This window comes from Mobula birostris, chromosome 8, assembly GCF_030028105.1.
Source record: "Mobula birostris isolate sMobBir1 chromosome 8, sMobBir1.hap1, whole genome shotgun sequence".
In the NCBI taxonomy this organism is placed as follows: domain Eukaryota; kingdom Metazoa; phylum Chordata; class Chondrichthyes; order Myliobatiformes; family Myliobatidae; genus Mobula; species Mobula birostris.
In genome coordinates this window covers 126,146,909-126,173,674 of record NC_092377.1, presented here as the reverse complement: position 1 = coordinate 126,173,674, position 26,766 = coordinate 126,146,909, and the positions used below count along the sequence as shown (strand labels likewise).

The following is a 26,766-nucleotide window of genomic DNA, read 5'->3' as shown; positions in this document are numbered from 1 at the left end:
CTTGGAATGGGACCACATCCCATCAGGGAGGTGGAGGAGTGCAGGGCCAGAGACGGTCACAGAGATAGGGGGGAGGGTGTAAGGGCCAGAGGGTATCACAGAGACTGTGAGTGGTGTAAAGGCTGGAGGGGATTATGGAGACGGGGAGCAATGTAAATGTCAGAGGAGTTTCAGGAACCCGGAGGGGTCTAAAAGTGTAACAGAGATGAGGGCAAATGGAAAGGCTGGAGGGGGTCACGGAGACTGGGAGGGGTGTAGAGGCTAGAGAGGATCACAAGAGAATGGGAGGGATGTAGGGTTTGGGGAGGGTCACGGAGATAGAGAGGGTTTTGGGACTGGAGGGAATTACAGAGACTAGGAGAAGTGTAGGAGCTGGATGGGGTTTCAGAGACAGAGTGGTCTGCAGGGGTTGGAGAAGGGTACCGTGAAATGCAGGGGTGTTGTGGCTGGAAAAGGTTAGAGAGACAGGGAGGGTGTAGAGGTCAAATGAGTTCACAGAGATGGGAAGTGTACAGGGGCCAGATGGGGGCCACAGTGAGGGGGAGGGGTGTAACGTCTGGGGGGGTGGGGTCACAGAGACGAGGACAGGGGTAATGACCAGTGGAGGGGGGTCAAAGAGACGAGGAGGGGTGTAATGACCAGTAGGGGGGTCAAAGAGACGAGGAGAGGTGTAGAGACTGGAGGGGGATCACAGAGATGGGTAAGGGGTAGCGGCCGAAAAGGTTCACAGACACAGGGAGAGATGTTGGGGTGGGTGAGTGCATTACAGAGTCAGAGAGGGGCGTAGGATCTGGAGACGGTAACAGAGAGTGTATGGATCAGAATGGGGTCACAGAGATGGGCAAGGGTGTAGAGGCCGGGGGTGGAGTTTGTTACAGAGTCAGGGAGGGGTGTAGGGTCCGGAGGGGGTTACAGAGACAGTGGGGGTCCAGGGACCAGAATGGGGTCACAGAGACGGGGAGGGGTGTCGGCGATAGATGGTGGCGTCCGGTGCAGGATGCTGAGTGAATGGATGATGGTTGAATGGGATGGTTCGGGTCAGGTCACAGGGCAGCTGATTGATGAATATAACAAGGTCGAAGCCCTCGATACAAACCATACACCGGCAGTTTAGTTCTCTCAGAGGTGGCTTTTCCTAGTGAGTTGACGGCTTCACATCGGTACTCCGTGTCTCTATCAGTACTGTAGATCTGACGTGTTCCACTTGATGTCTCCTCTCTCCTGGAATTTGTACTACTTGATCGATACCAACTGTAGCTTGTTACTGGAGGGTTACTGTCCCCGACTACACACTCCAATGTCACAGACTCACGCAAACCGATGGTCTTGAAGGGAGAGATGGTGAGGTGAGCAAACCTGGGAGCATCTGTGGAATCAAAAGACCCAAATGTCAGAGAAAGGGTTTAATCCTTCATAGAGCAGAGGAGCACAATGTGACTCTCCCAGAGTGGTTCCTCCTCACTGCCCCTCCCACAGTTCTTCCTCCTCACTGCCCCTCCCACAGCACTCCTTCCTCACCCTCTTCCCAAAGAGCTCCTTCCTCCTCAATGCCCCTTCCAGAGCACTCCCTCCTCACTATCCATCTTATAACACCCCATTGACTCTCCTGCAATGGCCCTTCACTTCACCCCTCCCACTGCGCTGTCTCCTGACCACCCCTCGCAGTCTGTGGTCTTGTGTTAGACCCCGACCCTCCTCACTCTGACATGAGAGGTGATGGGTCTCACTCAGCCGAGGTTGTTGTCTGTTGCCGTGACGCTCAGCAGCTCCCAATACTCACACTTCACATTTAAGGTGATAGTTTGGGATGGAAGTTTTCCCGGTGAGGATGTTTGCTCACAGCTCAGTATCCTGCCGTGGTCCTGGTAGGAAGCGACAAAGCTCAGAGTGAGGCTGGTTGTCGCGATGTTCTGGTCCGTGCGCTGAGGTTCTGTTGAAGTTTGATCAGCTAATCCGTCTGAACCTGTCCATGTCAGGTGACCTGGGCAGCCGTATTTCACAGAGCAAGTTAACGTCACCTCCCTTCCCTCGATGATCTCCTCAGGTGAGGAAATAATTGGCAAGTTGGACACATCTGAGAAAGAGAGAGTGGATTAATCAGTGTGAGCAGTTTGTGTGATTGCAGTGGACTCCAGTGTGCTTTACCCCAGGGATATCGAAATCAGAATATTTACAGTGCTCCCAGTGAGGCTTAATCAGGGATATGGAGACCGGTACCATGTGCAGTGTTTCCAGTGTGGACCAACTCCAGAATAAGGACACTGAAACTGCCTGGTGTGTCTGGTATGGATCTGACCCAGGGATACGGAGACTGGATCTGTGCACGATGGTCCCAGTGAGGGTCTGACCCAGGGATACGGAGACTGGATCTGTGCACGATGGTCCAGGTGAGGGTCTGACCCAGGGATACGGAGACTGGAACAGTGCACGGTGCTCCCGGTGTGGGTCTGACCCAGGGATATGGAGACTGGAACTGTGCATGGTGCTTCCGGTGTGGGTCTGACCCAGGGATACGGAGACTGGATCTGTGCACGATGGTCCCGGTGAGGGTCTGACCCAGGGATACGGAGACTGGAACTGTGCACGGTGCTCCCTTTGTGGGTCTGACCCAGGCATACGGAGACTGGAACAGTGCACGGTGCTCCCGGTGTGGGTCTGACCCAGGGATACGGAGACTGGAACTGTACACAATGCTCTCGGTATGGTCTAATGCAGGAATACAGAGACTGCAGCCATGCACGGTGCTCCCAATCTGATACACAGGTCAGAGCATCAGTAAAAGAAGATGCTCTTCAGGACAGGAATATCAGGAATCCAGTCTGTGGACATACCTGATACATTTACCAGGACTCCATCCGGCCCAGAGTACTTCCCACCGCTGTTGTCCTCCATTCGGAAGTAGTACCGGCCCACATCCCTATGGGACACACTAGTAATAGTTAACGTGCAGTCTTTCTCGGCTTCCCACTGTGGGTAGAGTTGAGCTCTCTGGTGGAACTGAGGGTCCGATTGCTTTTTGGAATCGATGACAAGGGTCCCATGAGTCTTGTTGTCCTTCAACCACTTCACCTCAGCGAGTGGATAGTTTGCGGGATGAGAGAAGATGCAGGGGATCTGCACACAGGAACCATCTGAGGCCATGATGATCTGTGGTGTTCGGACCATCCACCATGAGTAGGCAACTCCTGTCGAGACAACAACTCTCCTTCAGTCAGTGGAACAGGCCCTTCAGTCCGCAATGTTATGCCGGCCATTTAACATAGTCAGAGATTATTATAACCCTCCCTCCCTCCCATATAACCCTCCATTTTTATCCATCATCTTTGTCCCGCAATAAAAGTCTCTTAAATATCCCTAAAGTCTCTGACTCTTCCAGCACCCCTGGCAGCGACTTCCACACACCCTTCACTCCCTGTGTACAACACCAGAATTTCCCCCATATTTTCCTCCAAGCACCCTGAAATTAATCTCTCTCATATTTGTCAATTAAAAAAATACTGAGGACACGAGTAGTAGAATCCTTAAAAGTGAGTCTGTAGGTTGTAGAATCAGATCAGAGTTATACCGAGTTCATATATCCACACCAGTTCAGGAGCCTGATGGTATGGGGCATCCTTTCTCAATCTTTTTGACCTGAAGGAACACTTTGAAATAACTTTCAGGTCTCAGGGAACCCCTGCGTAAAAATTATTATATCTACAATTCACGGTACGTTATCATGATCAGTAAGTTGTAGATATAATTATCCAAAAATAATTGTCAATGCTCTTTTGAGCAGAAAATGTATTTTAGCCAACCTTTGAAAAATATTGGGTAGATAAGCTTTGCTTACCTTTCTTGAAATTAATCTTTCTTTCCCTTTCATAAATTTTAAAAATTCATAAGGAAAACATCAGAAATTTCTGTAAAATAACTGGCTTTAGCAAATATGGACATGTACCCCCAGATCCCTGTGCTCCTCCACACTACCAAGTATCCTGCCATTTACTTTGTACTCTACCTTGGAGTTTGTCCTTCCAAAGTGTACCACCTCACACTTCTCTGGATTGAACTCCATCTGCCACTTCTCAGCCCACTTCTGCATCCTATCAATGTCTCTCTGCAATCTTTGACAATCCTCTACACTATCCAAAACACCACCAACTTTTGTGTCGTCTGCAAACTTGCCAACCCACCCTTCTACTCCTACATCCAAGTCATTAATAAAAATCACAAAAAGTAGAGGTCCCAGAACCGATCTTTGTGGGACATCACTAGTCACAACCCTCCAATCTGAATGTACTCCCTCCACCATGACCCTCTGCTTTCTGCAGGCAAGCCAATTCTGAATCCACCTGGCCAAATTTCCCTGGATCCAATGCCTTATGACTTTCTGAATAAGTCTACCGTGTGGAACCTTGTCAAATTCCTTACTAAAATCCATGTAGATCACATCCACTGCACTACCCTCATCTATATGCCTGGTTACCTCCTCAAAGAACTCTATCAGGCTTGTTAGACATGATCTGCCTTTCACAAAGCCATGCTGACTGTCCCTGATTAGATCATTATTCTCTAAATGCCAATAGATCCTATCTCTAAGAATCTTTTCCAACAGCTTTCCCACCATAGATGTAAGGCTCACTGGTCTATAATTACCGGGACTATCCCTACTACCTTTTTTGAACAAGGGGACAACACTTGCCTTCCTCCAATCTTCCGGTACCATTCTCGTGGACAACGGGGACATAAAGATCCTAGCCAGAGGCTCAGCAATCTCTTCCCTCACCTCGTGGAGCAGCCTGGGGAATATTCCGTCAGGCCCCGGGGACTTATCCGTCCTAATGTATTTTAACAACTCCAATGCCTCCTCTCCCTTAATATCAACATGCTCCAGAACATCAACCTCACTCATATTGTCCTCACCATCATCAAGTTCCCTCTCATTGATGAACACCAAAGAGAAGTAGTCATTGAGGACCTCGCTCACTTCCAGAGCCTACAGGAACATCTTCCCACCTTTATCTCTAATTGGTCCTACCTTCACTCCTGTCATCCTTTTGTTCTTCACATAATTGAAGAATGCCTTGGGGTTTTCCTTTACCCTGCTCGCCAAGGCCTTCTCATGCCCCCTTCTTACTCTCCTCAGCCCCTTCTTAAGCTCCTTTCTTGCTACCCTATATTCCTCAATAGATCCATCTGATCCTTGCTTCCTAAACCTCATGTGTGCTGCCGTCTTCCACCTGACAGATTTTCCACCTCACTTGTCACCCATGGTTCCTTCACCCTACCATTCTTTCTCTTCCTCACTGGGACAAATTTATCCCTAACAGCCTGCAAGAGATCTCTAAACATCGACCACATGGCCATAGTATATTTCCCTGCAAAAACATCATCCCAATTCACACACGCAAGTTCTAGCCTTATAACCTCATAATTTGCCCTTCCTCATTTAAAAATTTTCCTCTCCTCTCTGATTCTATCCTTTTCCATGATAATGCTAAAGGGTAGGGAGCAGTGGTCACTGTCCCCCAGATGCTCACCCACCGAGAGATCTGTGACCTGACCTGGTTCGTTACCTAATACTAGATCTAGTATGGCATTCCCCCTTGTCGGCCTGTCAACATACTGTGACAGGTATCTGTCCTGGACACACTTAACAAATTCTGCCCCATCTAAACCATTAGAACTAATCAGGTGCCAATCAATATTAGGGGGAACTTCTTCACTCAGAGTGGTGGGAGTGTGGAACAAGCTGCCATCTGACGTGGTAAATGCGGGCTCACTCTTAAGTTTTAAGAATAAATTGGATAGATACATGGATGGGAGAGGTCTGGAGGGTTATGGACTGGATGCAGGTCAATGGGACTAACAGAATAATGTTTCTGCACAGACGAGAAGGGCCAAATGGCCTGTTTTCTGTGCCGTAGTGTTCTATGGTTCTTCTAATCTTAATTTTTCTTAAGGTAGGCTCAATAGATTTAATCTAAATAGAAGTTGTAAAGTGATATTAATTAATGCTATTTGCAACATGAAAATGTTGACAATGTTGAATACTAAAGTTCTTAAAAACCATAAGCTAGAGCATATGAATAAAAATATAGCCAATCACACAATTTTATACAAGACTTTGAAAAAATCTTTTTTTACTAAGTGACATTATCAGGCTCAAATATAAGCGTAGCATGTGAAAACTATGCTTGTTTTTTGCTGCACAAATATTCAATTCTGGGTTGAACTTGAGATAAGCACACACAGATTTCACCTTCAACTGAAATGAGATGATTTCTGTCCTTGCTATTGATGCTTGTTAAACAAGAAAATGCTAGCTCAGACACGTAAGAAGTTGAAAATTGCAGTAAAAGTTTCATTGTTTTCCTATGAATGGCAGGATACTCTTTTTTCATAGAAATTCAGAACTTGTCCAGGAGCTGGTCAGTAAATCTCACCTTGAGTGCATGGTCAGAGTGCAGCTCACAAAGTTCATCTTCTTCTCTCAAAGTCAAATTCTCTGGCTGAACAGAAGATTCAGAGAAAGCCAGTCATACACTTGTGTTGGAGGAAAAATACTGTCCAATGTTGTCTACAGTACTTCCAGGTAGTTTACAATCAGACTCGAGACTTTCTGATGTCCTTCCTCACTCTCAAGCCCAAGCAGTGGAAACATTTTAAGATTTCCTTTTGCAACATGATTTTTCCAAAGAGTTATTTTCCTCTTAAATCCAAGAATCTTGTCACTTGAAGGAAAACATTTTTTCAAGGCCTTGCAGAGACCTGTTCAACTGGTCCATATGATGAAATATGTCTGCTAAGTAGGCTGATTTCTGCAGCCATTCTTAATCTTCAAAGCACTCATCAAAAACTGGCCTACTATTTTCTTGGAAGTACTCCTGCAATTCAACTTTCAACCACCATCTGTATGTAGCAGGAGATCGGTATGCTCTTTCTCCAGGTTTTCACAGTTTTTTATACATTTTCGAGTGAACTGGTCTTTGTTTAATAAAGATAACCATTTTTGTAGCACCATCCAGAACATTTTTCATCTTCAAGTGTTTTTTCACTTCAGGAGAGCATGGAGCGACCAATCTCCGCTGAACGTTGACAGCTCCTCCGTTGAGATCGTTAAGAGCACTAAATTTCTTGGTGTTCACCTGGCGGAGAATCTCACCTGGTCTCTCAACACCAGCTCCATAGCCAAGAAATCCCAGCAGCGTCTCTACTTTCTGAGAAGGCTGAGAAAATTCCATCTCCCACCCCCCGTCCTCACCACATTCTACAGAGGATGTATCGACAGCATCCTGAGCAGCCGCATCACTGCCTGGTTTGGGAATTGCACCGTCTCGGATCGCAAGACCCTGCAGTAGATAGTGAGGTCAGCTGAGAAGATCATTGGGGTCTCTCTTCCCGCTATTACTGACATTTACACCACATGCTGCACCTGTAAAGCCAACAGCATTGTGAAGGACTTCACACACCCCTCATACAAACTCTTCTCCCTCCTGCCATCTGACAAAAGTTACCGAAGCATTCAGGCTCTCACAACCAGGCTGTGCAACAGTTTCTTCCCCCAAGCCATCAGACTCCTTAATACCCAGAGTCTAGACTGACATCTACATCATTTAGTATTATATTGTAATTTGTCCTCTGCTGTGCCTATTGTCTTGTTTATTATTTATTGTACTGCCCTGCACTGTTTTGTGCACTTTATGTAGTCCTGTGTAGGTCTGTAGTCTAGTGTAGTTTCTGTGTTGTCTTACATAGTCTAGTGTAGTTTCTGTGTTGTCTCACTTCGTCTAGTGCAGTTTTTGTGTTGTTTCATGCAGCACCATGGTCCTGGAGGAACGTTGTTTCGTTTTTACTGTGTACTGTACCAGCAGTTTATGGTCGAAATGACAATAAAAAGCGACTTGACTTGACTTGACTTGAGTTTTGACATCAACCCTCTGTGTGAAGAAAGCAGTGTGTTGTGACAACGTCAGGATTTTCTTTTCTCACAAGAGAAATGAAACCTCTCATGGAGCCGACCATCGATGGACCACCATCAGTATAGCTGCCAGCATGGTTCCTCCAAGACAGACTTTTTGCTTCCAGATATGAAGATAAAACATTAAATATATCTTGGCCTTTGCTTGTTTTGGGTTATTCTTTGCAACAGAAAAAGTTTTCACTTTCATTTACAAGTCTTACAAATGCTACAACATGACATTTATTGGTGAAATCTGTTGGCTCATCAACATGGATAGAGAAGTTGTTGTTTTTCAGTTTCTCAAACAAAACCTCTTCAGCATCATGTGACATGTCATCAATGCATTGCCTTATCTGACTGTTCGAGAGTGAAACCTTTTCAATTTCTTGTTCTGCACCTTGTCCTAGCATTTTACATGTTGGCATTATTAAGTTCTCACCAACTGTGTGGCTTTTCATTTTTCTGGGTGATAAGTTCTAGTACTAAATTACTTGCTTCCTGATCTTTCTACTGGCTGTGACTTTATTAACAAAAGCTTTACTCTGTTTTGAGATTCCAATAGCCATTTAAAATAATCAATGCTTTTACATGTCACATGGCTGTGATTTGCAGTTAAGTATCTTTTCAATTTTGCTGGAACCATTGCTGCAGTTGTTAGCTGTTTGCTACAGACTAGGCACAATCGAATAGGGCAACCTCGATCGCCAGTCCATATAAAACCCATTGGTAAGTAGCTTTCATTGTAAAGACAGACGTTTTGTGTCCATTGTTGCACTATTGCAGTGAAATGATGCAGAAGATTGTAATTCTTCATCATTAACCTTATCAGGATTGTCCGTAGGACTCTGCCTAGAATACGCTTCTTCTATCTCATACCTCCACTTCAAAAATCACCAGAATGGACCATCAGACATGTTCGTACCACACAAAGGTTAATAAAATACCCCTGTGTATTTTACACTTGGAGAGGCAGACATCACTGCCCAAGTTGGGCGAGTCCATTCAATGCTCAGAAAACACACTTCACGCTCCTCATAAGCCGACCGTCCTCCCCTCCAGACTCAACTAAATAAACACAGTCCTACTGCACACTGCGCTGAGTGACCACTAATGAGATTGCTAATGGTGTTGTGCAAAGTTCAAAAAACTATGTTTATTTTTTTTAATCATGACCTCTGGCGGAGCCCCTAACCACCTCTTGCGGAACTCCAGTTGAGAAACCCTGGTGTACAGCAATAACTCTTCCTCAATCTGTTTTATTAGGATTTGAGGCTCCTGTGGCAAACCACTTTTGTGGAAAAAATTGCCAAAAACTATCATGGTCATGGAAAGACCATGATCACCAACGTCATACGACACGTCTCATTACCAATGAACAAAGGCTCCTGTACCTCCTACGAGATGGAAGTAGCAAAAAGAGAACAAGGCCTGGATGCTGGGGATGCTGGGGATTCTGGATGGTGGATGCTGGTTTCTTGTGCCTGTGCTCCATGTAAATGTGCTCAGTGACGAGGAGGGCTTTTCCTGTGATGGACCGGGCTGGATCTATGCCAGGCCCTAACAGAATTACTCATGATACTCTCCACTGTGCATCTATAGAAATTTGTCAAGGTTTTTAATGAAATTCCAGATCTACACAAACTTCTGGGAAAGTAGAGGTGCTGTCGTGTCTCCTTTGTGATGACATTATGTTCTGGTCCCAGGACAGATCCTCCAAAATGATAATGCTGGGAAATTTAAAGTTTCTGATCCTCTCCACTTCTGATCTTCAAGTGAGGACAGGTTCATGGACCTGCAGTTTACTCCTCCTGCAGTGGATAACCAGCTCGTTGGTTTTTCTGACGTTGAGCTGGTTGTGACACCACTCAACCAGCTTTTCAGTCTCCAGCTTGTATGTTGATCCATCACGACCTTTGATTCAGCCAACGACAGTGGTGTTGTCAGCAAATTTAAATACGGCACCGGAGCTGACATGATGGACTGAGCTGTTCACAACTCTCTGTGTTTCTTCCCATGGGCAGATCAGTTGCTATTCAAAGCCATGAAACATGGCTTTCTGTGGTGAATTGATTAGAAATTGGTGAGGGTCACTGGAGACTTGTTGAATTTCTTTAGCCTCCAGAAGAATTTGGTCAGGTATGCACAGTTCACCAGGAGAGGAAAAGGGAGGTGGTTAGAGAATGGGGCAGATCCCGATGACAAAGACTAGGGAAGTAAAGCTGTCATATAGACCTTGGAGAAATAACATCAGAAGGCATTGGAAATACTCAGCAGGTAGACAGTCAATATTTCAGATCAAAGACTCTTCATCAGACTAGAGGCAGAGGCAGAGGGGAGGGGGAGGGTGGAGGGGAGAGAGGGAGAGAATGAATAGAGGGCGTAGAGGGAAGTGGGAGGGAAGGAGGGAAAGAGGTGAAGAGAAAAGGGAATAGGGGAAGAGGGGGTAGAGAGGGGGGACTGGGAGAGGTGAGAGAAGGGAGTGAGAGTGAGGGAAACCATAACAGAATGCAGAAGAACTGTGACCGTGTCAGGAAAGTGCAGGGCAGGTAAACAATAAGGTAGAAGATTATAGTGATATGGAGTGTGAGGTCAAAGCAGACCGCATGCTTGCCTTTGTTAGTTGTACACCCTGAGTCCCAAAGTCAGGAAGTTACGCTGCAGATTTACAAAACTTTGGTTGGGCTGTAAGCTGAGTAATGAATCCAGTTCTGGTCACTCCATCACAGGAAGGATGTGGAGAATTTGGAGATGGTGCAGAAGACACTCGCCAGGACGCTGCCTGGATTAGAGGGCAGGAGCTGTTAGAAGTCTGACAAACCTGGGATATTTTCTTGGGAGTGTCGGAAGCTCAGAGATCTGACAGCATTAATAAGATTATGAAAGGCAGAGATAGAGTAGACAGAGTCTTTTTCCCAGGCTAGAAATGTCAAATACAAGGAGGCATTACTTTAAGGAGAGACGGGGAAAGTTCAGAGGAGATGTGTGGAAAGGGATTTTACACAGAGAGTGGTGGGTGCCTGGAATGTGATCCCAGGGGTGCTGGTGGAGACAGATGTGACAGAGGTTGTGATGGGGCTCTTAGATATGGACATAAATGTGACATAGAACAGTACAGTACGACAACAGGCCCTTTGGCCCACAAGGTTGTGCTGAAACAAATGTGCAGGGAGTGGAAGCAGCTGGACATCACAGGCAGATGGGATGTTACATGGACACCAGGGTTAGCACGGACTCAGTGTGGGCCAAAGTGCCTGTTCCTCTGCTGTGCTCTGCTGTGTTCTGCGTCATTCTAGGCTATGAGACATCAGTTTAACAATAGCTGGATAATCCAGTCCAGTTCTGGACATTTCACTTGAGGAAACATGCAGAGACCTAGGAGAGCATGTGAAAATATTTCATGTTTCCCTCACTCGCTATGCGCTTTAATACCCACTCCCCCCTTCCCATGTCCTTTAGTATTCTCTCTCTCTACATTATTCAATACCCACTCTCTCTCTCTGGTACTGTACCAGTCAATTCCCACTCTCCTCTCAGTAACTGCCACCTTAAATTCCCACTCTCCCCTCAGTTACTACACCCTTTAATTCCCATTCTCCCCTCAGTAACTGCACCCTTTAATTCCCAGTCTCCCTTCATAACTGCACCATTTAATACCCATCCTTGCCTCAGTAACTACACCCTTTAATCCCCACTCTCCCCTCAGTAACTACACCCTTTAATTCCCACTCTCCCCTCGGTAACTACACCCTTTAATTCCCACTCTCCCCTCGGTAACTACACCCTTTAATTCCCACTCTCCCCTGAGTAACTACACCCTTTAATTCCCACTCTCCCCTCAGTAACTACACCCTTTAATTCCCACTCTCCCCTGTGACAAAAGAGGGTTACAAAAGTACACATAGACTAAGATGTTAACTGTCCTGTGCTATCACAAGTGGGATCATCAGTTGATCTGCCACCTGTCTTCAGGAGAGAGAGATAAGTAAGACAATGGAGCAGCATTTGGAAATGTTAATGAAGAGACGAGAGAGTTTAACGGAAGGAGGCACCGGTCTGAGTATTGTCAAGACCGGCTCCTTTTGAACCCTGAACTGTTTGAAGTCTGATGGACAAGCGATACCCCAACAGGGGGGATAAAAAGGGACAGGTTCGCTAATGCAACAGACACCACAAACGACACCACGAGGTAACGAGACCCTGGAAGCGGTGTGTCCCCCCACAAGTTGGTGGGAGTTTTTGGAGCTCTGTCGCGGGACCAGCCATAGATGCACAGGGTGGAAAGATACGGTCGGCGGGAACCTGGTGTGTGTGTCCACCCTTGCCTGGGTGCCGGGTTCACCGCGGAGGAGCGATTGTATCTGAAATGGAGGAGTCACAGTGGGTGACCTCAGAAGACATTACAAAGGGCTTGCCCGAAAGCTAACTGCGAGGAATATCAAAGGTCTGTTGAATCCAATTCGAATATCAGCATTCGCTCTCTCTCTCTCTCTCTCTCTCTCTCTCTTCAATGGCACAACAGCGATTACTGTGAACTGAATTAAACTGAACTCTGTCACTTGTGATTGAACATTTTATCCCTAGACTGAGATAGAGTTTGATTGATCCTATTATCCTAGTTCTGTGTACATGTGTGTTTATTCAGTGCTAACCTGTTGCATTTATATCCTGACTATTAGAGTACTGTGTTGCTTATTTCTTTAATAAAAATTTCTTAGTTCCAGTAATCCAGACTCCAATGAAGTGGTCCATTTCTGCTGGTTTGGCAACCCAGTTATGGGGTATGTAACATAAGTGGGGGCTCGTCCAGGATTTTGAATGCTAAATTTGGGATGGGGTAAATTGATTGGGTTAAAATTCCTGAAAGAAAGAAAAGGCAAACAGCAGAAATGGAAATTGAGGAATTTCTAAAGACGCTGACTTGGGAGGCATCAGAGGATGCCAGGAAAGCGGAATTGGCAGCTGTGGCCAAACGGTTGAATCCTGTTAAGGGGAAGTCGACAATGAGGAGAGAGGAGATACACAGAGCTATCATAGAGCATTATGTGTCTAAAGGTGTGTTTCCCCAAGGGGCGCTGGAAATGATGTCTATTGGAAAACCTGGTGAAGACGCAGTACAGGTGCAGCTTGAAAAACTGAGACTTGAGCACGAGTTCCGGGTACGGCAGCTAGAACACGAAAAAAAACAGTTAGAATGACGATGAGAAAAGAGGCAGTTGGAGCGAGTAGAGAAACAGAGGGAAAGGGAATTCGAGCTGGAGAGGTTAAAGATGATGGCAGAGCAGGGGCCCATGCCGAACCAAGGTGGAGGGTTCAGGGCGACCCAGGAGGTTAGGCTGGTTCCTTCATTTGACGATACCGATGTGGATTGGTACTTTCTCCATTTCGAAAAAGTTGCTGCAAGTCAGGACTGGCCGAGGGATAAGTGGGCTGTTTTGCTTCAGAGTGTACTTAAAGGAAAAGCCCAACAAGCTTACTCAGCTTTGTTCGCGGAAGATGCCCAGAGGTATGAGGTGGTGAAAGAGGCCATCCTCAGGATTTATGAGTTGGTCCTGGAGGCATACCGGCAGAGGTTCCGGAATGCGAGGAAGCAGTGGGACCGCATGTATTTAGAGTTTGCCCGTGAGATGCAGACATATTGTGAGCGTTGGTGCGCCTCGAAGGGGGTAAATGGGGATTATGACAGACTGCTACAGCTGATCCTGATTGAGCAGTTTAAAGGTTGTGTCCCTGAAGGTATGAGACCCTACCTAGATGAGAAAGAGGCAGCCACGTTAGCTGCAACTGCTAAGTTAGCGGATGAGTACGCGTTGACGCATAAAATGAAGTTTGCCCCGAGTAAAGGCTACCAGAATGGTAGTCAGGACAGCGGAGAGAGCCCACCAGAAAAGTCAGAAAGTAAGCCGGGGACTAGTGAGAAGGATAAGGTAGACCGGGAGCAGTCTGGTAGGAAGTCTCCTGGGGTCGTCTGTTATAATTGTGGGAAAGTCGGACACTTTGCATCCAGGTGCTTTGCCCCAAAGAAGGAGATGGGAAAAGGAAAGGTGGCGATTCCGACTGGCTGTATTGAGCCAGCGAACAAACCGCTAGGAGAGAAAAGGTCTGAAAAAGTTCAGGAAGGGCGCGAGAGGTTTATCTCGGCTGGATGGGTGTCGGTGAAGGAGGGGTTAAACCCAGTTCCAGTACAGATCTGGAGAGACACGGGAGCGTGTCAGACATTGATATTAAAGGGTGTGTTAGACTTTAGTTCAGAGACCGAGACTGGGAAAGTCAGGGTCATAAAAGGCATTGGAAAAGGGACTGAGGCAGTCCCTTTGCACCAGATACACCTGCAAAGCAACTTGGTCTCTGGACTAGTCACGATCGGGGTGAGGCCTGAACTACCGATGAAAGGCGTGGAAGTCTTGCTCGGTAATGACCTCGCCGGGGGAATTGTGTTCTCGGCAGTGAGATTGACAGGTCAGCCTGCCAGCATCGAGGCCCCGCCCATGGACTCACAGGTTTATCCCGTTTGCGCAGTGACTCGGCGTGTGTCCAGAAAGACTGCCGAAGTAAATTTAGCTGAGACGTTTCTACCAGCCTTGTACCAGGAGGAGGTAGAAAGTGAAAAGAAGGAGCATGGTGAAACAGGAGGAAGTGAGGGAGCTGAGGCAGACTTAGCATTAGCCAGGAAGGAGTTTGTACAGGCGCAGGAGCGAGACGAGGAGGTGATGGTTTCAGCGGAGACAGCTCTCTGAAGCAGAATTAAAAAGAGAGCCAGTAGGCTATTGTGTGGAGGAGGGAGTGCTACAGAAGAAAGGGAGACCAAGTACCGTACCCGCAGATGAGGAATGGGGGATGGTGCCAAAAATTTATGGGGATGAGATTCTTAACCTGGCCCACAAGATACCCCTCGGTGGACATTTTGGGGGGAGGGAAACAGTCGGCGGAATCATGAAAGAGGTTTACTGGTTGCACAGGAGGAAGGATGTTATTGACTATTGCAGACGTGAGTTGACACAGTTAGAGGCTATTAACATGTTAAAAGCCCACCACGATCAGAAAACAGATCTAGCTGGTGATATCATGAAAATCAATGAGGCTAGGATGCCACCTGATAAGGGAAGGACCCAGTTTGAAAAGATAAGTGTGGTGCCGACCAGATGAGAGATGTCTATTGTTTTGACCCATTTTGCTGATAAGGTCTCTCACCTAACCCCCGAACAAAGCGGGCCATTGATAAAGCTAATTAACTGGCACGCACACGTAGGTCTAGATGTCGCGAGGCGATGCAAAGAGCTGGGACATGGGGCTGTTGTCACATCAGGTCAGCTAGTGAGCAACACCCCTATACAATGATTAATTCAGTGGCAAATGGGCTAAAGAACACAGAAGTGTATATTGGCGATGTAGTGGTCTGGAGTAACACATGGGAGGAGCTGTTAAAAAGCTATTTGAAGCCAGCCTGACAATAAACCTCACAAAGAGTGAATTCGGCCACGAAAAAGTCACTTACCTGGGATTTGTGGTAGGACAGGGGCAGCTGGCTCCGATGCAAGCTAAGGTGCGGGCTATCGCTGAAGTCCCCACCCCGACAGACAAGAGAGCCCTGAGAAGATTCTTGGAGATGGTAGGGTACTATCGGAAGTTTTGCAGAGAAAAAAACAACTTTGCGGATAGTACCCACCCTCTTACAAAGCCCTTGCCAAAGAATGCTAAGTTGGTATGGGACGACCCTTGTTATCTGTGTCCGGGGCGAAAACCACTAAGAAGTCACACTGATCACAATTCATTAGTGTTTTTGGCCACTATGAAGTCTGCTAAGTTGGAGTCTGGTGCTACAGGAACTTGATATAAAAATTACACATATAAAAGGAACGGAAAATGTGATTGCTGACTGTCTGTCAAGGTGTTGACAACTTAAAATTCTCTGTATTAGCCAAATAGCTGATGAAGATGTATATTTGTGGGTATCTAATAATGTATTCATGCTTATCATTTTTACCCTGGTAAAAATCCTCAAAGGGGAGGGGTGTGACAAAAGAGGGTTACAAAAGTACACATAGACTAAGATGTTAACTGTCCTTTGCTAGCACCAGTGGGATCATCAGTTGATCTGCCATCTGTCTTCAGGAGAGAGATAAGTAAGACAATGGAGCAGAATTTGGAAATGTTATTGAAGAGACGAGAGAGTTTAACGGAAGGAGACACTGGTCTGAGTTTTGTCAAGACCAGCTCCGTTTGAACCCTGAACTGTTTGACTTCTGATGGACAGGCGATACCCCAACAGGGGGGATAAAAAGGGACGGGTTCGCTAAGGCAACAGACACCACACACGGCACCATGAGGTAACGAGACCCTGGAAGCGGTGTGCCTCCCACAAGTCGGTGGGTGTTTTTGGAGGACTGATTGCGGGATCAGCCATAGATGCACAGGGTGGAAAGATACGGTCGGCGGGAACCCGGTGTGTGTGTCCACCCTTGCCTGGGTGCCGGGTTCACCGCAGAGGAACGATCGTATCTGAAAACGGAGGGGTCACAGTCGGTGACCTCAGAAGACATTACAAAGGGCTCGCCCAAAAGCTAACTACGAGGAATATCAAAGGTCTGCTGAATCCGATTCGAATATCAGCATTCGCTCTCTCTCTCTCTCTCTTCAATGGCACAACAGCGATTACTGCGAACTGAACTAAACTGAACTCTGTCACTTGTGATTGAACATTTTACCTCTAGACTGTGATAGAGCTGGATTGATCCTATTATCCTAGTTCTGTGTACATGTGTGTTTATTCAGTGCTAACCTGTGGCATTTATATCCTTAGTATTAGAGTACATTGCTGCTTATTTCTTTAATAAAACTTTCTTAGTTCCAGTAATCCAGACTCCAACGAAGTGGTCCATTTCAGCTGGTTTGGCAACCCAGTTACGGGGTACGCAACACCCCTCAGTAACTACACCCTTTAACTCCCACTCTCCCCTCAGTAACTGCACCCTTTAATACCTACTCTCCCTTCAATAAAAGCATCCTTTAATTACCACTCTCCCCTCAGTAACTGCACCCTTTAATTCCCACTCTCCCCTCAGTAACTGCACCCATTAATATCCACTGTCCTCTCACTCCCTTTGACCCATAATTCCACCCACATCATTCCCACCTCTTTAATCCCCACTCTCCCTTTACTTTCTCCGTACCCTTTAATGCTACTCCCAGTCTTCTCCCTTTCCCCAGCTCTGCCTCTCCATATTTAAAACTTTTGCCTTCTTCAGCAAACTCCAGTTCCACCTTCGATGTACCTACCCTGGAGGATGCTGAGGAGCAGCAGTAGGATGGTTTTCATCATCATTCTGAAGCGTCTGTAATTAAACACAAGACAGGAATTATTGGCAAAGGGTGTCTGATTCACCTCAGAATCCATTCCTGCACCCCGACCCCTCCAGCCCAGTGTCTTGTGATCACTCAGTGTCAGGACGGAGGGAACTAGGATTTGGAATCTCTTTACTCCGAGATTTGGAAATCCTCAGAATTCCCTGTTGCAGAGAGTGGGGAATCTCAGTGGCTGGCAGTGTGGGACTGACAGATTGTTGGGGATGAAGTTATCGGGAATGCGGAGTGGAGCTGGTGTGAGATGGTGTTTCCAGGAACTGAATCATTCTGACTTGCTCATGTGTATAACTTTTCTCTCTGGGTAGTGGCAGGGTGGTGAGGTGGGGGGATGTGAAGGATCCCACGAGCAAGATCAGGGATGGAGGCGGGTGGTGAGCTGGTGCGGAGGGTGTTTTCACACAGGGGTCCCCGGGCTCAGATTCACCACTCACTCATCAATCGCAGGAATTGCAGCTGGTATCTGGTCCCTGTCTGTAGAAATGCAGGGCACGCTGGACACTATATGGGCTCATTATGTCATCCAGCTCAACTCCAGAGGAGAGGGAGAAAGGGAGGAGGGACAGGAAGAGAGTGGGGTGAAAAAGGGGAGAGATGGAGAGGGTGAAAAAGAGAGAAAATGAGAGAGAACAGGGAGAATGGGGAAGAGAGTGACTGAGAGAGGAAGAGAGATGGGGAAAGAGACAGAGCAAGTAAGATAGAGAGAAAGAGAAATTGTAAAGGGTGGGAGTGAGAAGGTGGCGAGAGAGCCAGACTGGGTAGGGTAGAAAAGAGTTGGGAGAGAGAGGGAGGGCTAACTGTGGAGGTAGTGAGGATGTGAGAGGAGAAGGGAGAGGGAGGGGAGGGAGAGGTGGGGAGAGAATGAAACTGGGAAGAAGGGGTAAGAGTGGAGAGAGAGGGAAAGGTGGAGAGTGCGACAAGAGAGCGGGGAGAGGGAAGGGAGGAAGGAATGAGTTGGTTGAGGGAGAGGAGAGGAGGCGACAGAGGAAGAAACAGGAATAGAGAGTAAAGTGTGGAAAGACAGGGGAGAGGGGAGATTGGGGAAATGGCATTGAGGTAGGTGAGGAAGTGGGAAAGGGAGGGGAAGGGAGTGAGGGAAAGAGGGGAGTACAGAATAGAGAGGATTTAGTAACAAGAAGAGGGAGATAGACCATAGGGAGTGTGGAGTGTAAGGAGAGGGTTAGGGGAAATGGAGGTTGAGGTGAATGAGATGGTTTCCATCCTCTCCTACCCCTGTCTCCATACTTTCACCATTTTTCTTTCTCTTTCTCTCTTGTTGTAACCTCTCTTCTCCCTCCTCTCTATCTCTGTCTCTGCCTCGTCCACTTAGGGCTCTTTCTCCTCCTCTCTCTACCTCTACCAACAATCTCCCCTCCCGAACTCCTGATCCCCCTCCCTTGCTCCCTCCACACCGTCTCTCACTCTCTGTCCAACATCATTCTACCTCCCTCCCCTGCCTCTCCCCCATCTTCCTCATCCCCACTTCTCCACTAGCCTTAACCACCACTCCCCACCTGTTCCCTCTCCTTCCACTCCATCTCCCTCTCTCTCTTCCTCCCCTGCCTCTCTCTGCACCCTCTCAGAGGATGTGCTGGAACCAGACAGGGTGAGAGGCAGAAACACAAGAGATTCTGCAGAGAGCAGTGAAGCTGTGGGATTCAGGAGGGCAGGGGCTCCCAATCTTTCTTTAGCCATGGTCCCCTACCATTAACCAAGGAGTCCATTGACCCCAGGTTGGGACCCCTGCACTGCAGGCTCAATCATTAAAGTACAAGTTTCAAAGTATATTTATTATCAAAGTTTATATATTATATACAACCTTGAGGTTTATCTCTTACAGGCAGCCACTAAACAAAGAAACCCAATAGAGCCCATTTAAAATAAGATCACCACCAAACACCCAATGTTTGTCAAGTGGAGTAAATTGTGCAAACAATAAAAAGTCAGGAAATAACATTCAGAAATAAAGTTGACGAAAGTGAATTCAGAGTGACAAAGCCAGTCATCACTGCAGCCGGTTCAGGAACCGGTTAGCTGCAGACCGCAGCCCTACTTCAGCACAGAGAGGAGAAAGGCTTGTTGAATTGCAGACTGAAGCCATTGGATATACTTAAAGCTGAGATTGATGGATTCTTGATTCGCCAGGGCTTGAAGGAATATGGAGAGAAGGCAGAGAGGGAAATGGATCAGCCATGATGAAATGACAGAGCAGACTTGATGGGCCAAATGGCCTACTTCTGTGCCTACCGCTGATGGCCCACCCTCACCTTAAACCTATATCTCTAGGTTTAGACTCCCCTCCCCTGGGGAAAATACTGTGACCATCCACCTTATCAATACCCCTCATGGTTTTATAAACCTCTATAAGGTCACCCCTCTGTCTCCTTCACTTCAGGGAAAACAGTCCCAGCCTGTCTAGCCTTGCCTTATAACTCAAGCCCTCCAGTCCTGGTAACATCCTGGTGAATCTTTCCTGCACCCTCTTCAGTTTAATGACACCCTCACTGTAGCTGGGGGACTGGAACAGCACGCAGTACTCCAAGTGTGGTCTCACCATTGTCTTGTACAGCTGTAAGCTGAGGTCCCAACCCCTGTACTCAGTGTCCAAACTGATGAAGGCCAGCATGCCAGACACCTTCATCACAGCCCTAACTATCTGTGTCCACTTTCAGGGAACCATGTAGCTGTACCCCAAGGTCCCTCTGTTCTACAACACTCCACAGGGCCCTGTCGTTCACTGTGTACATCCTGCCCTGGTTTAACTTCCTAGTAACATCCACATAAACCTTTCTTGCCCCCTCTGACCTTAATGACAGGGTGGGGTTTCTGGAAGCCCCCAGATCAGAGGGCTTGAACACATAAAACCCTTGCAGCTGTGTGCTTCAGGAATATGGATTGGCAGGGTTACATAAATCAGGAGGCATTTACCCCTTTGAGCCCCCTACCCCATTCAACCTCAGCACCACTCCATCACCGGTTCCTGACTGCAGTTAACTCCTGAAAATGTCTGTATGGAACAGATGACACCTTGTTTCAAGGCAGCCCCACCCTGAAGAAACACCCTCCCCATTTGCGAAGAACGGTACATTTCAATGAGGTCTCCACTCATTTCAGAACTCAAGGTTAGGAATAGTATGACTCTTTGACATGGGCAGGGGCCATTCTGCCTTCAGGAAGGTGATGGGCAGAATGGCCTCTTCCCATGCCAGAAAGCCTTACTATCCCTAATCTGTATGTCTTTGGAATGTGGGAGGAAATGGAACACCGGGAGAAAACTTACAAGGACACGGGAAGAGCGTACAAACGCCTTACAGACAGCAGTGAGAATTGAACCTTCATTGCTAATGCTGTGAAGCGTCACACTAACCACTACACTACCGTGCTCGCCTTGTTTGCATGAAGGTTTTTGCTTTAATCGCCCTATAGGTACTTTCAGATGGAACTTTTGGGAAAGGCAGTTTGCAGGGTGTGTAGTGTCCACAATGAGTTTTCCTGCCTTCTTCTTTGTCCTGGACACATACAAGTGCCACAGTGATGGTCGGTAGCAGTAGACACTTTCTGCCAACCAGGCAGCCAAAACCCCTGCACCAACTCTATGCACATGTTTGCAGAACAAGTGTCTGCTGTACCTCCTTCACCATCTTAGTTCTGTGATCTATTTATAAAACCAGCTTCCTGTCAGCTTCTTAACCACTTTCTCTGCCACTTTCAGCAAACTTAACACATTGAACCTCCCCTCCTCGTTCTCCCAAACCTCTCAGTTTCAGTTTACATTCGTCTTCCTTTCAACTGCGCCTCCCTCCATCCCCGTCCCTGCCAGGGTTAGATACATCTCCCTGTTTGGAGAGAGTCCAGAGAATGTTCATGAGAATGATTCTGGCAATGAAAGGGTTAATGCATGAGGCACTATTGATGGCTCTGGAGTTTAGAAGGCTGAGGGGGTGATCTCATCGAAACCTGCCGAACATTGAAAGACATAGACAGTGTGAACATGGAGAGGGTGTTTCCTACAGTGGGAGAGTCTGGGCCAGAACCCACAGCCTCAGAATACAAGGACAGAATTGAGGAGAAATTTCTTCAGCTACAGAGTGGTGAATCTGGCCACAGGTGGCTGTGGAAGCCAAGACTTTGGTTATATAACCGAGATAATGAGAGCTGGAGATAGGGCAGACAATACCTTTCATCACAAGTGAACTGGGCCTCTCCCGTGCTGCACTGTTCTACGTTCTGGTTTCTGAGAAGGAAGTGGGGGGAGGTGAGAGAAGGAGGTTTAAAGCGGATCTGAGGGGCAATTATTTTACACAGGCAGTGAGGCTGATATCTGGACTGGGCTGCAAGAGGAAGTGGTGAAACACAGAGGTGTTTGAAAGTTTAATATAAATTTATTACCCCAGTACATATATGTCACCATATGCTACCCTGAGATTCATTTTCCGGCGGCAAGAGAAGATGTAAATAAATACAATAGAATCAATGGAAAGCTACGCACAAAGTCATTCAAACAACCAGTGTGCACAAGAGAACAAACTGTGCATACAACAAAGCTATTAATAATAATTAATCAAATAATAAATCTCCCTTTCCCTCCTCCTCTCTCCCCCTCCCCTCCCGTCCACTCTCTCTCCCGCCTTCCCTTGTACTCTTATCCCCTCTGTCTCTCCCTCCCTCTCTCTTTGCCCCTCTCTGACAGAGGTAGCCTCAGGCACTCCCTCACATCTGCGACTGCAGCCCAAGAGCTTCTCTGGAGAGGAGGGAGAATGAGGGAGAGCAGAGAGTGAGGGAATGAGAGACACAGGAGGGAAGAGAATAGGGGAGTCAGAGACCATGAGGGTATAGAGAGAGAGGAAGGGAGGAATGGAATGAGAGAGAGAGATGACTGATAATGAGGGAGGGAGGGAGGAAGAGGGAACGAGGCACAGAGATGGGGAGGAGGTGGGAGGAGACAGAGGGGAGAGGGTGGTAGGAGAGAGAGAGAGGAGAGGGTGGGAGGAGAGGGAGGGGAGAGTGACAGGAAAGAGGGAAGAGGTGTAGAAGGAGTGAGGGGAGAAGGAGGGGGTAGTGAGAGGGGAGAGAGTGAGAGGAGAGGGGGAGGACAGGGTGGGGGAGAGGGAGGAGAGAATGAGGGGAGGGGGAATGTGAGGCTGGGGAGTGTGGTGGTAGAGGATAGGGGGAATGCGTGAAATGTGTCGGGAGAGGGAAAGGGGGGACATAGGGTGGGGAGAGTACATGAGGGGGAGGGACAGTGCAGGGGTAGAGAGGGAGGGGAGAGTGCTGGGAAGCCACTGCACAGAAAAGGTCAGGTTGGTGGGATGGGGGGGAAGAGAGAACAGGGCTAGAGAGGGAGGGGAGAGAGTTGGAGAGCCATTGCATAGAGGGGGTTTGGTTGGTGAGGGGGGAGGTAGATTTATCTGTTTCCCCCACCCTCTCCGCCAGCGTCTCACACCAGAGTTGGCTGTGGACATCCCTTCCTCCCCTCTCCCCTCTCGAGGGTGCTAAAAGATGAGGAACCGAAACTGTCAGCAGGCCATTCAGCCCTCCTCACCGTTCCTCCCTGCAGCGAGATCCCAACTGATCAGCCCCCAGGCTTCCTGTACTAAACCTCTCCTTCATCTCCTAATTCTCTCTGTCTTGCATTTCCCCTCTGACCAAGCTCTGGGGGTTGGGGGGAGGAGAAATTTCCAAGACTTCCCACTGCTGGGGTGAAGAAACCTCTTCCCATCCCATGCCTCTCAGTCTGACCTCTTATCCCTGGGGTAAACATCCTGTTTTTTTCCCTGTTAGAACAATGAGACTCCCTCCACCCCATTCTCCTTCTGTATTCTAGGGGACCACATGTCCCAATCTGCTTGATCTCTCCAAACAACATCCCCCCACCCAACACCACCGTCCCAACAATTGGTCTGACAAATGTTCACCACTTCCTCCACCAGAAGGGAGTCTGACCTTCCTCAGTGATGGAGACCATAACAGTACATGGTATTCCAGGGGCCATTTCCCCCCCCCCCATGGGAATAGGGGTGAGGCACTCCTCTCTACCTCCAACTGTCGACGAACACCCCCATGCCCTTTCCTCTCCTGCCTGCTCTCTGTACCTGCACAAGGGTAGTCTACACCCATAGATCCCTGAAAGCTGTGGGCAAGGTGAGAGGGTTATTAAGAGAGCAGTGAGGGGATTGAGTTCAAGACCTGCAAGATAATGTTGCAGCTCTATAAAACCCTGGTTGGACCACACGTGGAGTATTGTGTTCAGTTCTAGTTGGAGTATTGTGTTCAGCTCTGGATGGAGTATTGTGTTTCCTTCTGGTCATCTCATTAGTAACAGAGTCATAGAGAAGTACAGCACAGAAACATTCCCTTTGGCCCATCTAGTCAGTGCTGAAACAATTTAAACTGCCTACTCCCGTCGACCTGCACTAGGATCGTAGCCCTCCATACCCCTACTAACCATGTACCTCTCAAAACTTCTCTTAAACATTGAAATCGAGTTCACTACTTGTGCTGGCAGCTCATTCCACATTCTCAAGACCCTCTGAGTGAAGAAGTTTCCCCTCATGTTCCCCTTGAAATTCTCACCTTTCACCCTGAATCCATGACCTCTGGTTGTAGTCCCATCCAACCTCAGTGGAAAAAGCTGCTTGCATTTATCCAATCTATACCCCTCATAATTTTGTATACCTCTATCAAATCTTCACTGTTCTAAAGAATACAGTCCTACCTATTCAATCTTTCCTTATAACTCAGGCTCTCCAGACCCGTCATTATCCTTGTAAATTTTCTCTGTACTCTTTCAAACTTGTTTACATCTTTTCCGTCAATAGGTCACCAAAACTGCACACAATACACCAAATTAGGTCTCACCAATGTCTTATATGAATTGAACATAACATCCTATCTCCTCTACTCAATACATTGATATATAAAGGACAATGGGCCAAAAGCTTTCTTTACGACCCTGTCTACCTGTGACGCCACATTCAACAAATTCTGGACCCGTATTCCCAGATCCCTTTGTTTTACCACACTCCTCTGTGCCCCACCGTTCACTGTGTAAGACCTACCATGATGGGTCCTGCTGAAATACAACACCTCACACATGTCTGCATTAAATTCCATCTACTATTTTTCAGCTCATTTTTCCAAATGATGCAGATTGCTCTAAATGCCACAACAGCCTTCCTCACTGTCCATTACACCCCCAATCCTGGAGTCATCTGCAAATTTTCTGATCCAGTTAACTACATTATCATCCAGATCATTGATATAGATGACAAACAACAAAGGACCCGGCACCAATCCCTGTGACATAACACTGGTCACGGGCCTCCAGTCAGAGAGACAACCCTCTACTACCACTCTCTGACTCTCCCACAAAGTCAATGTCTCTTCCAGTTTACTACCTTATCCTGGATGCTGAGTGACTAAACCTTCTTGACGAACTCCCATGTGGGGCTTTGTGAAGTGCCTTATGAAAGTCCATGTAGATAACGTCCACTTCTTTGTCTTCATCCACTTTCCTGATAACTTTCTCAAAATCTCTATAAGATTAATTAGACAGGACCTGCCACACACAAAACTATGCTGACTATCCTTAATCAATCCATGTTTTCCCAGATGTTTATATATCCGGTTTGTTAGAATAACTTTCCCACTGCTGATGTCAGACTCATCAGTCTATCATTTCCTGGTTAATGTTAAGAGCCTTTTTTAAACAGCAGAACAACATTACCTATCATCCAATCCTCTGGGTCCTCCCCTGTCCGTTATAAAAAGAATGCATAAGCTTTATAGAGGGTGCAGAGGAGATTTACCAGGATGCTGCCTGGATTAGAGAGCATGTCTTATGAGGAGAGGTTGAGTGAGCGAGGGCTTTCTCTTTGAGTAATGAAGGACGAGAGGCGACTTGAGAGAGCTGTATAAAATGATGAGATGCATAGTCAGAGAGAAGAGCAGCAGTTTATTTTCCAAAGCAGCAATGGTGATTATAAGAGGGCATAGCTTAAAGGTGATCGGAGGATGCAAGAAATAAGTTTTTTTTTTATACAGTGTTATGAGTGCATGGTACACACCATCAGAGTGGTGGCAGAGGTAGATACATTAGCTTAATTTCAGAGAGTCTTAGACAGTTAAATGCACAAACGAGAAATGAAGGTTATTTATGTTGGAGGGAAGGGTTACAATAATAATGGAGTAAGTTAAAAGAATGGCACAATATTGTGGGACAAAGGGCTGTAGTGTGTTGTCATGTTCGATGCTTTATGTTCTGTTTTCTGTGTTCTGTATTCTATGTTCTGTGTCTGCTGTCACAACTAGACCTCAGGACTCAGGGGACTCACAGTCCCTCACCATTAAATGTCAGCGTTACTTTTTGTTTTTCTCTCTCTCTGGGGATGACCTTGCTGCCTCCCACCAGATTTTCTGTCTCCCTCTTTTCTTGATCCCTACAAATTGTTCTCACCACCCTCCCAGCATCACATCAGCCACAAGCTTGGGGATATGACAGACGATCCTCCCGGGTGTAACTCGTGAAGTGGCTCTGTTTGATCCCGCATCTAATACAAGTACAATGTTCTCTGTCCATTAACCCCCACACGTACACCTCCTGCATGTTCTAATTCTGCTTAACGATCATTCGATTTTAAGCTTTGTACACTTCAACCACTACTGTTTGCCCTTGCACAATTCTGTCTGTGACAATGCCAAACAGAAAACTCTAAGAAACTTTGCCAAACTTGGCTACCCTTTCTTAAATCTGTGTCGATGATGAGGTAACTTTGCAAGTACCAACAGAAGCCAGAGTTAAATTAGTTACAGAGTCTCCCCACCTCTCCCCCCACCCCACACCCAATCGTGCCTCCCCTGAACCCCAACTGTCACGTCTCTCACCAGCAGCCTTAGATCGGATTCACCTCTTCCTGAACCGATTCGGGCAAACGGAGGCGAGAAATGTTGGCTTTGATCCTGTTGTGGGATCCGGAGGGGTTACATGGATTGGGGGTCGGGTGGGGAGTACTTCCTCCGTGTGGGAGGACTCTCGGAAATCCCCCTCCTGGTGGTTAGAGTCACAGAGACGTGTGGCTGGGTTGGAAGGCAGTGTGGAAGTGAGATGACAGAAGGGCTGTTCCTGTTACACTCTCAACTTGACAGATACAGATGAACATGCGTAGTTTGATCATGGGTGGGGATACTCTCTGCTCTGCTGACTCTGCTTCATATTTTCCATCTCCTGTGGTGGTAAACAAGTCTACATACACTTTCAGTACCTTAAATCACTCCCCTACTCAACAATATTCCCCCCCTCCCCACCATCACAATTCCGAGGAACCACCCTCTTTCTGCATTCCCCCATCAGCAGGTCTGGAATTTGCAATGATGATCCACAAACAAGGAAGGGGGAAGGGTGGGGAGGAAGATGGATTTTAAAGTTCAAAGTAAAGTTTATTTTCAGAGTACATACATTTCACCAC

General features: G+C 47.2%; 1 protein-coding gene across 7 annotated transcripts in view; it reads right to left on the bottom strand.

The window, feature by feature from the left end:
* Positions 1-26,424, bottom strand: part of LOC140201667 (B-cell receptor CD22-like) — a 57,650-nt gene extending 31,226 nt beyond the window's left edge. For 3 of the 7 annotated variants that reach the window (XM_072266137.1, XM_072266135.1, XM_072266136.1), the window contains exons 1-5: positions 26,186-26,420; positions 17,219-17,274; positions 2,832-3,185; positions 1,781-2,074; positions 1,097-1,366 (exon numbers count right to left, since the gene is read on the bottom strand). In XM_072266137.1, coding sequence (XP_072122238.1) covers positions 1,097-1,366; positions 1,781-2,074; positions 2,832-3,185; positions 17,219-17,264 — 964 coding nt within the window. In that variant the 5' untranslated portion in view covers positions 17,265-17,274; positions 26,186-26,420. Of the gene's footprint in view, positions 1-1,096; positions 1,367-1,780; positions 2,075-2,831; positions 3,186-6,428; positions 8,568-17,218; positions 17,275-26,185 lie in introns of those variants that run through there. The other 4 variants (XM_072266134.1, XM_072266138.1, XM_072266132.1 and 1 more) reach the window with 4 other exon arrangements.
* Between the last annotated feature and the right edge of the window lie 342 nt (positions 26,425-26,766).